At 32.2% G+C, this 11,598-nt stretch overlaps 2 protein-coding genes across 3 annotated transcripts; one reads left to right on the top strand and one right to left on the bottom strand.

Annotated features, from left to right (window-relative positions):
• Positions 1 to 2,315: 2,315 nt before the first annotated feature.
• On the top strand, positions 2,316 to 9,553 carry LOC106109078 (the record flags this gene model as incomplete). Its single annotated transcript, XM_013290480.1, has 5 exons — positions 2,316 to 2,578; positions 6,704 to 6,886; positions 7,330 to 7,588; positions 7,739 to 8,036; positions 8,357 to 9,553. Coding segments are annotated over exons 2-5 (1,926 nt in total), but the record flags the coding sequence as incomplete, so codon positions are not given.
• A 31-nt stretch (positions 9,554 to 9,584) lies between these two features.
• LOC106109467 (sugar transporter SWEET1-like) lies at positions 9,585 to 11,538 on the bottom strand. 2 transcript variants are annotated; one of them, XM_013290977.1, is made up of 5 exons: positions 11,360 to 11,538; positions 11,207 to 11,284; positions 10,908 to 11,137; positions 10,657 to 10,829; positions 9,585 to 10,495 (listed from the first exon to the last, which is right to left on the bottom strand). In XM_013290977.1, the coding sequence occupies exons 1-5, from the start codon at positions 11,434 to 11,436 to the stop codon at positions 10,388 to 10,390; spliced, it is 666 nt and encodes a 221-aa protein (XP_013146431.1). In that variant the 5' UTR covers positions 11,437 to 11,538; the 3' UTR covers positions 9,585 to 10,387. The 2 variants fall into 2 exon arrangements, with proteins under 2 accessions (XP_013146431.1, XP_013146430.1); XM_013290976.1 differs by having other exon boundaries at positions 9,590 to 10,495; positions 10,657 to 10,832; positions 10,911 to 11,137.
• Between the last annotated feature and the right edge of the window lie 60 nt (positions 11,539 to 11,598).

The following is an 11,598-nucleotide window of genomic DNA, read 5'->3' as shown; positions in this document are numbered from 1 at the left end:
GCACCTCCATATAAGCTCATAGGTATCATAGCGCGACTAAATAGTTGTGCGATAGTTTAGTCGAAATTGTGTGCGCGATATTAAATAACTCGAGAAAATTCAATCATAAATTTCGCCACTACAAAGGTTGTAGCAAAATGTAGTTTGCAAAACAAACAATGTTAAGAATCTCAGGTAACACAGGTAACCTTTATGGGTTACTTTATTCACATTGTAAAAAAAACATCCATATCTATTTTGTAGAAAGAACTAACGACCGTAAAAAATAATGTTCGATTCATAAATTAGGTGGAAGAAATTAAAGATATAGGTACTATTCATTCGCAAAAAAACACTTTAATAAATTAGTTATGTAGGCAAATATGCAAATTTAACGACCATCGACAATGGCCTAGACGATTGTGTTAAAGTAATAACACTTGTACCCATAAACAATATCTCACATTTTTACCATTAAGCGACAAAAATAGTAGGACGTTCACCCGTGTTCATGGCTTAAATAGACAATGAAGTATATTTAACTAGCTTTCGCCCGCGACTCTGTCCGCGTGGAATTAAAAAAAACAAAAGTGAGTAGCCTATGTGTTCTTCCTGACTATCCTCTACATCTAGACCAAATTTCATCAAAATCCGTTCAGCCGTTTAGGCTACAAACTCTAACAAACATCCATCCATATAAACTTTCGCATTTATAATATTAGTATGAAGTATCAGTGCTAGCTGTCGCCCGCGTTTACGTCGACGGAATTAAAAAAATAACTGAATAGACTTCATGAATAGATCACACTTATCAAGATTAATTAAGCTGTTTCGGACTTATACCCTCGAACATTTATCCATCCATTTAAACTCTAGCATTTATCTATGACTAAGATATTATAAATAGTTTCAGCTGTTCGCTGATACTAACCAGATTGTTAGACAGGAAGAATTTGTGCAGGTTATAAATACATACACCTATTTATTTGCACTATACAACGACGTAAATAGGCATTTCATGAAAGGTAACGTACTCTGTAGCACTAGATGTTGCTCGCGACTTCTGCGTGAAAAAAAAAATAAAAAATGTAGTCTATGTTACTCACAGATAAATTACCTTTATAATGATTAAAGAATAATTGAATTTGGCAAAGTAGTTTTTACGTGAACAAAATACAATAAACACAAATCTTTCCTCTTTATAATATTAGTAGATTACTGTGGGGTTTTGTATTTATGTTATGTTTTTTTACAAATGCGTCAATGGAAACCGAACAGTCAGTGTGCAGTGTAATTCAATGTGTGACGTGGTCGTCGCATCGCGTTGCACCCGGCAGTGATGGTCTAATATCTGTGAGGCCGTGACACAAAATAGTTTCCGATTACCCAACACTGCTCTATTTTGTCACTCAATATTTACATGTGTGTTCTTTAAATTTATTGATCAGATTTGTAAGACGTTACAGACTCTATGTAAGTAAAAAAAAATAATCACGTTTTGGAAAGAAAGGGATATCAAAATTGAATAAAATATTGGTACGACTTCAGCGATCGCGCGGAATTAAAAAAATATAGCTTGTGTTACTCAGTGATATTATACCCTCCTAATGGTGAAATCGGCGCAGTAGTTTTAGAGTTAATATATTACTTGCAAATGAATCTTTCCTCTTCATGATATTAGTATAGATATAAAACAAGATAATAAAGTAGGGACAGGATAAACAAAATTAAAAAGTCAATAGTTTTTTGACGTCACGTCTTTAGTTGGAACTATGAGACTTATCTCTAACTAATTCTGGTTATATAAAGAATAGTTTTTACCTTTTTCCTTTAGCTTGGTATTTTTCCTGTTAATAATTAAAAGTTGTCGAATGGACATCCCGTGATATGTAATATTTCTGACACCCCTTTTTTAAAACAATGCGCGGTTTTCTTATATATTACCAAAAAAAGGCAGTTATATAAAACTATATAAAAACACACGACGTGAAATTAATAAAAAAAAAACTGGAGTATCTATATCACAGGCGAAAACATAACATTTATATCGCGGACTAGATAAGGCGGTCGATACCGACAGTCTGAAACCGAGTATTCCCTCTGGTCTATGAAATGGGTTGTAGTTCTATACTACTATTATAAAGAGGAGTGATTTGTATTTTTTTATATATTGGAATAACTCAAAAACTACTGGGCCGATTTTAAAAATTCTTTCACCGTTAGAAAGGTAATTTACCTGTGAGTCAGATAGGCCACATTTTTTATTATTTTTAATGTCACGCGGACGACGTCGCAAGCAACGCTAATACTTAATATCACGATTCACTTGTTTTTAGATGAGCCGTTATTCAGTGATCCCCAGTTTGTAACACACGAGTCGTGTTCTACCGCCGCGTGAAAAACTAACGACATACAGTGATGTTACACGGGTCAAGAATGACGGACGTTCATGGTCTGGAGACTGTTTGTGTTTCGTGTGTACTTTACCCGTTCAGTGTGTATATAAACAAACATTGAAAGGACATCATGACCGCATTTCTACTGTAATCATTAGTTTGATAACGAAAAGAAAAATAGTAAATATCTGGAACAAAATTTGGTGAGTAACAGTATTCTGTAGTTTCATCTTTCATAAGGATGGTTTTATATGAAATATATTTGATCATTAAAATAAAAATGTACATCGCATTATTTAACTCCGCTTCCTTCTAATGAAGCTAATCTTTGTGTTTAATTAGATAAAATAACAGATGTATTACGGTAAAATGAATTTATTTAGTACATTAGTGCCAGTTTTCATGTAAAGTATTATGTTTTCAGTGTGATATCGTTTTTTATCTTCACAATTTTATCTCCCCTCATCATGATAAAAGAGGTTCAGAACGGATTCTAAAGTCTATAGGGTGAATGCTTTTTATCAAATGTGAAACCTGAAAAGAGGCACTGAACACGTACTGTGATAACCACTATGAATTATATCTTTTGCCCGCGACTCCGTCCGCGTGGAATTAAAAACAAAAACTTTCATACTATGTTCTATATCTATGCGAAATTTCATCCAGATCCGTTCAACCGTTTAGGCTACAAACTCTAACAAACATCCATCCATCTAAACTTTGGCATTTATGATATTAGTATGAATATTTCAGTGCCGTTCAGGAATGTCCCGTCATCTTTTCCTTGTCAATTCATCATGAAGCCAAATAATTTTTGTTTTCCAGTTTATCTCCTTACATTGTAAGTGTAAAACCAATAATTCGCTTCTGCTTACAGTTCCTAATGAACGTAGTTCGTGTAAAACCATATCGCAATGAACAATGTGAATTCCATTTGCTAGACATAATAATGTATGCTGGTCATACAACCTGTGATATGAGACTGTCTTTATGAAAACATTTACCATTTCAAACAAAAATGCAGACATTTAAGTATAGGATAACCGACAATCGAATAAGTAAAAGAATCTGTAAATAAAAAATACATTTTCTATTAGCACGTTAAATTATTTAAAACTTATGCTAACGATATATTATTAATAACAATTAAAAGTTGTAAATTATAGTTATTCGCGTATATAAAAAATTGTCCTTGATCCTAATAAAAGTGTCAGCACCCGATAATTGGTAACAAGATATGTATTAAACATCGTCATTGTGTTCAGTCATTTATGTTTACGTCTATGCCTCGACCTGGCTATTCTATTACCGGCACTCCTTACGCCGTCCACATTGTTTAGTGTAATGGATTGAAAGTGTACAATATTCTTTCATTTTCAATTATCTAAATGGTGTACGTAAGGAATTTAAACTTCATACCTAACTGCAGGCCTAGAAAAATTGCGAGAAAATAGTAACATCACTGATAAAATTAGCATCTTTGCACAGCGCCTCTATCGGCCGTATAGTACACCGATAAATCTAATACAAATATAGTTTAAACACTAGCAAATTTTCGTGCTAGGGCCCCTGTAAATAAAATGCTGCGTTAAATGGAATTATCTGTCATCCTACTTCACGAAGCGTAAAAATAATAATTCTAATCTATTACCAAGAAAATTAGAAAAAGACCCAAAAGTAAGTACCATTATCGTGATATCAGAAATCTCCATTAATAACTCAAATTGCCGCTATCATTATGATTGATGATAAATACCATAACATCGGATTAGAAAAAATCCCACGCGAATAATCAAGTTAGTACATCTATTTTCCGCGTTGTAAATCCTAGTAATTTTATTGTCTATATTAATATTAAAAAGAGGTAACATTTGTATCATTGTATGTATTGAAATAACTCAAAAACTACTAGGTCTTGGGTCTTTTACCTTCAGAAAAGTAATTTATCTGTGACTAACATAGGCTATATTTTTAAATTTCACACGGACGAAGTCGCAAACCACAGCTAGTTATTTATAAAAGTAATCGAAGTATTTTCAGTTGTGGTGAGTTCCACACGGTAGTATCATGTCCGTATCCTTTTTCTAAGAAGGGTTTACGAAAGTTTTTATAGAAGTAATCAATTTGAATCAATGTAATTGTTGGTAATTAAAAGTTTTTTTCCGTATTCGAAAATCATACTCACGACAAGAATACATAACGAGAATAAACAATTTAAAAGTCATGAAAGCTTTAAAATAAAATGTTATTTCTATGTTAATACTATAAAATAAGGGTTATTTCATCTCTTAGCGTTTTTATTAATTATTGTAAAAAATCGAATGATAGTCGATTTAAAAAATGATAAAAACTCAAATAGACAAAGTAACGAAAACCGATATAACATATCCCGAATACATATGTAAGATTGTCAAAACATTATTGTTATCAACAAATCATAATTTGCAAATTACTAGACTTAAAAAAATATCAATATAAACATTTAATATTTGTGATAACGGTCTAAGCATATTCATTTTTATACTAATCGTTTATATATAAACCAAGTCATTGTTATCTATCATTTCTTAATTGTACACCAGTGAAGTATTACGAAGTGATATTAACTATTCCAAATATGAGACCTGAAAACAGATGTGAGTACTGTCATCAATGAAAATTACACACACTAAAAATAAATAACTATGGGACAGAACATAGAACAAAATATACGACTAAGCTATTTCCTTTCGTTAAATAAATCTTATCAGAGAGAGAGGCAGTAATTCGAATTTTCTAATATATATGTGATTCTAACTGTATCCGCTCAGTATATACATATAATAAAACTAACTGTTCCCGTGCGACATCATCTGCATGAAATTATGCAAATTTTATTTTATTATTTACATGTGTCAAATTATCAATTGCAAATGTCAAAATGACATGACATGACAAACCATGGCAACCTTGCTTCCTTGATGTTAGCAATAACTTATGGTCTCTTTCCCACATTAGAGTTTTTATCCAAAATATTTACCCCTTAAGTTTAACGGCGGAAAATATATAGCCTAAAGCGTGACGCAAGTGTAAGGCTTTTTATTAAAAAAAGAATTATTCGAAAATATGCTGTGATTGCTGACATCTTAGGCAACAAAGAAGTGTGTGTTTACGCTTTATTATAATAGTATAGAAGTATATATTGGAGTATCTGTTTGTAATGATGATGTATTTGCGATGCTGATAACGAAAAATGGATTTAAAATTGTTTTGTCTGTCAGGCTGTCCGCTAGCTACTCTTGTTCCGAGTAATCTCCGAAACGGCAAGGATTTCGACTCAACTTTCACTGGAGGGTAGCTGACATGGATAGGCATATTATAGGCTACTTTATTTAATTCCGCGCTATCAAAATGGCGTAAAGGGTGGTCCAAATTTGCGCTAACGAAGTTTGCGGGCGTTCGTCTGTACTAATATTATAAAGAGGAAATATTTGTTTTTTTTTGTATATGTATTGTAATATGTTAAAAACTACTGGGCCGATTTCAAAATTTCTTTTACCTTTAAAAAGCTACGTTATCAGTGAGTAACTGGCTATATTTTGTACCATTTTTTAAATCCACGTGAACGAAGTCGCGAGCAACAGCTAGCTATTTGTTTTAATACAGGTACGTCGAGTGACTCACAATATAGTTTGCTTTTTGTAGGAATAGCAAATATTGAACGAATTAAATTGACAGTTTGAAAAGGAGCATCGCAATGTTCCGAAAAACTATCCTAAATACATTTCACTAGTAACTAGTCTAATTATCTTTTTTTTTTATCGAGCGTACTTATATTCTATTGTGTAACTACGGAATACTATTGTAGTATTATGTCGTTATCACATAAGCTTCCTGCACACAATGTATGTTAGTATTAATGATAACGATAGTCATAGAATAGACTATAAAATAATATCAATATTGACGTTTCACAAGGTAGTTTCCTTCCGTACACCACGGGTGGATTACAAGGTGCTACTCACGATTGGGTCATTTATCTCTTTCTCTTCCTAACGCGTATTCACATATGATGATGGGTTCTGATTTTCCAATTGTGTATCATGTGCCTTAAATTATACAAATGCTTCCAAATCTTTGTTTTAATAAGATAAATAGATTTTCTCTAGCCTTTGCGGTGTATGGTTTACGATAATGGTCGAATTCGAGTCCTCGATTACGTAATTGGAAATCCGTTCCCTTAACCATTGGGCTATTGGCGCTATTCGATTATTGCAAAATGAAATAACAATAAAAAAGATACGTTAATATTATGAGTGTTTTTTTTTAATTGTATGTTTTCGTTGCAGTAGCTCTAAGAATGAAGAAACCAACCTCATGCTTTGTAAGCTTGTACAAGGCTGTCACAACATCAGCGCTGATCATGGCCATTGTCATATTTATATTTTACTACAATATGCTTAATTTATTAAATTTGAATGCGATTGAAAAGCCGATGTTTGAAGAAAAATTAAAAATCCGTATTTACAATGGTACGTTCTTCTTTACATCACAATTATATTTACTATCATTATAACATTAGAGAAACAGCAATAACACTTCAATTTATAGCTTTAATTAGCCTTCGCCCGCGACTACGTCCACGCGGAATTCAGTAAAGAAACCAAAAGTAAGTAGCCTATGTTTTTTCGGATTATGCTCGACATCTATGCCAAATTTCATCGAGATCCGTTCAGCAGTTTTGACTACAAACTAACAAACATCCATCCATACATCTAAATTTTCGCATTTATAATATTAGTAAGAAATAAGATTACATTACGCTTACAATTAATTAATTTTAATTATTGAAAAATTTCGTAAATCTACTACGTCGTAGCATAGCTTGCGTAGCGGCTCGTAGCCATGGTATTTACATACTTTGTAAAAAAAGGTAATAAGACTGCGTTATATTTTTTTTATATTTATATTTCAGATACAGACGATTATATTATAGATACGGCAGGATGTGTGATACCAAATTTCTCAAAAACATTGAAATTTAATGAAGCTACGTATAAAAAGAAAACTTGTGAAGATCGTGGTGTATTCGCAAATAAAATAGCTTACAATAAAATCAGATTCGATATACAAAATAACACGATGAAGAGATACAGTAAAGGAAAATCTTTCAATTGTTGTTACAAATTTGCTCATAGATCTACCGAGCCAGGGAAGGAAGACACTGAAATTATGTAAGACCAAATACTGTATTTCTAGATTTAAAAAAAACTGAAGCGAATCCTTTAGGTGTATTTCGTCGCCAGAAATGAATGACTTTGCACTAACTCTTTTTCGACGTTCTTATATAAAAAGTTTTGTTTTTAATTCTTTTTTCTTTGCAGATATTCAACGTGCAAAGCATTTACAAATGGAGCAACAATAAACTTGGAGCAAGAAATTTTAACTGTAACATGTACAATTGGTTCAGGAGCAAAAAAAACTGTCATCTACGAAGATGCGTATCTTTTACTTAAGAAATTAAATACATTTGACAAAATAAGCAAAAGCAAAGAAAATACTTGGAATGTGTTGATAGTTGGTATGGACACAATGTCACGTGCAAGAGTGTACGCCACCATGCCTCAAACGGTTGCTCACTTGCATAAGCAAAAGTGGTTGGATTTCAGGGGGTATCAAAAGGTAAACAAAAACTTTCGCATTTTGTTAGTCGTTTCATTATAGAAGACAAAAGCCATCAAAGACATCAGTATATTGACCTAACTAATCGGCTGATTATCAACGTCGATTTTTCATGATGATAATATACGACGACAAACTCAGTTTGTAAACTTTATCTATTATACCCTTATTGTTTGAGAAAATATTTAATAACCATCCCCAATAAACTTTCACGTCACACAAAACAAATATTTTGAAATTTTCTTAATAATTTTCTTAAATTCTTCAAGTATAAATTAGTAAAATCCGAATACGCGTAATAGGCTTTAATATTTTTTCAGGTCGGCTTTAACACATTTCCAAATATAATGGCCGTTTTAACTGGGAAAAAAATGTCTTCAGTGTACAAGGCTTGTGCAAAAGGGATGACATACTGCAATGACTTAATGATGTGGCATAAATTCGAAGAAGCAGGCTACGTCACGGCTTACGGTGAAGAATACTTAAGACTACCCGATACTTTTTCACGGTATAAAGGTTTTAATGTACCACCGACACACCACTATACGCGGCCATTTTTTTTAACCGGAGAGGAGAAAGTCGGGAATTATATTTGCACCGGAAGACAACCTTCGGCGGTACATTTATTAGATTACGCTTTAGACTTTGTAAATACATATGCCGATGTTAATTTTTTTGGCATGTTTTGGCTTAATTCTTTCAGTCATAATTTTGACAACATGCCAGCACTTCTTGATAAGGATATGGTGCACTTTTTTGATAGACTTGAGCAGAATAGCGCACTTAACAATACTTTCATTGTGTTCTTAAGCGATCATGGAATAAGGTACGGTGATATGAGAATACCGATAGAGTCTTATTACGAAGAACGACTACCTATGTTCTTCATGCATGTTCCATATACATTCCAAGAATTATATTCTAATGAATACAATAATTTAAAAATTAATCAAGTTAGATTAACTACGCCGTACGATTTTCATTTGACTATGTCGAATATAGTTCAACTTTCCAAGGATACGGCTGAGATTACACCCTCAGAAGCGTGTTCAGGTTGTTCCAGTTTGTTTAACGAAAAACCGGTGAATAGGACTTGCGCCGACGCCGGTGTTACTGACAAATGGTGCAGCTGCCACAACCTAATTAAAGCAAACGAGAGCGACGAGTATGTGAAAAAGAGTCTAGACCTAGCCGTGTCCTTCATACAAAATATAACTCAGACAATAGAAACAGATTTTTGTATGCTATGCGCAAATTTAAAACTAAAAAAGGTTTTAAGACATCACTTTTATGTTGACGATGGAAAGACATTTTACGTAGTAGCATTTTTATTTGTACCGGGAGACGTAGCGTTCGAAGCGAATCTCATGAAAGATGGCAACGAAATAAGCATTGTAGGACCAATCGAAACTATATCGGCTTACAATACTAGAGGGAACTGTGTTAAGAATCCAAACGACAGATCATATTGCGTGTGTAAAAAAGATCAAGCGTGCAATAAAAAACATAAAAGATATATTCACTCTTTTATTTTGTCTTTTAACATATTCATCATAATACTAATAAAATTTATTCATTTACGACACTGTAAATGTCACTCCAAGTAATTTCATATATTAATACAATGGCAGAGATATTTATCATATAAAAAACCCAGGAACTGATCAACAAATAGTCTTTTTTGTCATTATTCTAATAAGTAAAAAAAATTACTATTGGATATACTTTGTACTATAAAGTGCTAAGAATTTTTTGTTGAATATTTTAAAGAAAGAGAGCATTAACTGCAAAGCTGTTTAGTTTTGACAGTTTTGACTGAACAATTCAACTATTCAGTCTATATTGGGTTTAATAAAATCTCAGAAAACTATTGGATTTAGAACATTTAAATGACAAGAGCAAAACCTAAATATATATTGAGTTGAGCAGTCAGTAGGAACATATCACAAATGCCTTCTTTTAATCCTTTAAAAATATATTATAATGTTTGTGCTAAACAAAAGTATATAAGAGGTAGACATTTTTATGGGAAGCACAACCTAAGAAATACTGGTATTAATTGGATATTGTTAATCATGCAAATTTCACCGAACAATGGGGTAGATGTCACTTTCCCATATTAATAAAAGCATTAGCTTAATTCAAATTAAAACATTCATTTTAGGGCTTACAAGTGTAAATATCCACAAATTTATATGAAATACATGTCATGTATAAAGAAGAAATATGAATTAAAAGTAAAAAAAACACTCTTCATCGACAATAATCGGTGTTCTTGAGATTTAATTATGAACACACCTAACTTATGTTGTCTTTTAACAAAATTTCATTAAATATTGTGCTGAAAACATTTAAGCTATAGTACTTTTACATTGTTTGGAGGAATGAGAAGTGCTGGGAAATATTAAAAACAGAACTAGCTGGACCATTGCGAGAACCATACCAATAAAATTTGGAACCTGAAATGTGAAAGGTCATTGTTGGTCATTACAATATAAAATTATAATACACAGAAATATAATTCTAATGACAAAAATCTTCAATTCTTCATGAATAGTTCTGAATGATCTATTAGGTGAGTAACATTTATGCTTAAATATAGTAAATAAAAAAATATTACCGCAACAAATAGGTCCTGGTCTATATAACCATAGAGATACCAAAATGCCGAAACAAATAGGGACATGAGTATCATTGGGAATGGTAAACACTCTGTGCTTTTTACTCTGATCACATGCAACAGTTTGCTCAAGGGTGCAGCCACTGTTACAATAGTAAAAGACGAGGCAAGGGACCCTGGAAATATTAAACATGCAACCACCACAAAAATATTTCATAATTCAATTTACATTATAATAAAATTATATCACATACCAAGTCTAATAACAAGATTTTCATTATCTTCTTCAACAGAAATATATCCTAATAATATAAGGAAGAAAATAATGGTAAAAGTACATTGTCTCAATACTGCGGATTTTTTAAATGTGTAAAAATAAAATATGACCGAATATGAGATCATTAACACGAGACCAATTGTATTGACCGTAACTATTTTATCGTTGCGTTTCGTCAATCCGTATAGCAACCAAATCCCACACCTGCATAATGAATATGTGTTAATTTCAGAAAAAATTATTTCATTAAATTTCTGGCATAGTAAAACTTACGATAAAACGCCGGCAATAAAAGGAAAGGAGGAAGCCTCTGCAGTAGTTTTATTAGCGACATACTGCTTGCAGACTAAGCTAAAAATGTAATTTAAATTGCCTTGCAGTCATTAAAAAATAAACATGGAATACTATACTGCAAAGACTACATACATGCCCGATAAAAATTGCAAAATAGTAGTTGCAACAGCTAAATACGCTATTGGCTCCTTTAAATCAAATAAATTCATTGTATTTTCATTTATAATATCACCCAATTCACTTATAAACTAATATAAGTCCAAACGAATTGCAAATTTGCAATAATTTGAAAATGGTAAACATCACCAGTATCTGACATTAAACAATGACGTCATGTCGTATCCTATGCTTGTCAATTTGGATACAGAACT

The sequence above is a fragment of the Papilio polytes genome, unplaced genomic scaffold, assembly GCF_000836215.1.
Source record: "Papilio polytes unplaced genomic scaffold, Ppol_1.0 DF821289.1, whole genome shotgun sequence".
Taxonomy (NCBI): Eukaryota; Metazoa; Arthropoda; class Insecta; order Lepidoptera; family Papilionidae; genus Papilio; species Papilio polytes.
The sequence above is the reverse complement of the archived record's forward strand: the minus strand, read 5'-3'. Positions and strand labels throughout refer to the sequence as shown.

Bases quoted from the DNA above. Each gene is read 5' to 3' on its own strand.
- LOC106109467 (XM_013290977.1), bottom strand. From the start codon at position 11,436: ATGAATTTATTTGATTTAAAGGAGCCAATAGCGTATTTAGCTGTTGCA. The intron at 11,138-11,206 runs GTAAGTTTTACT...TTCATTATGCAG, and splicing joins TTTATTGCCGGCGTTTTATC to GTGTGGGATTTGGTTGCTAT. The intron at 10,496-10,656 runs GTAATATTTTTT...TTCACATTTCAG, and splicing joins ACCAGGACCTATTTGTTGCG to GTTCCAAATTTTATTGGTAT.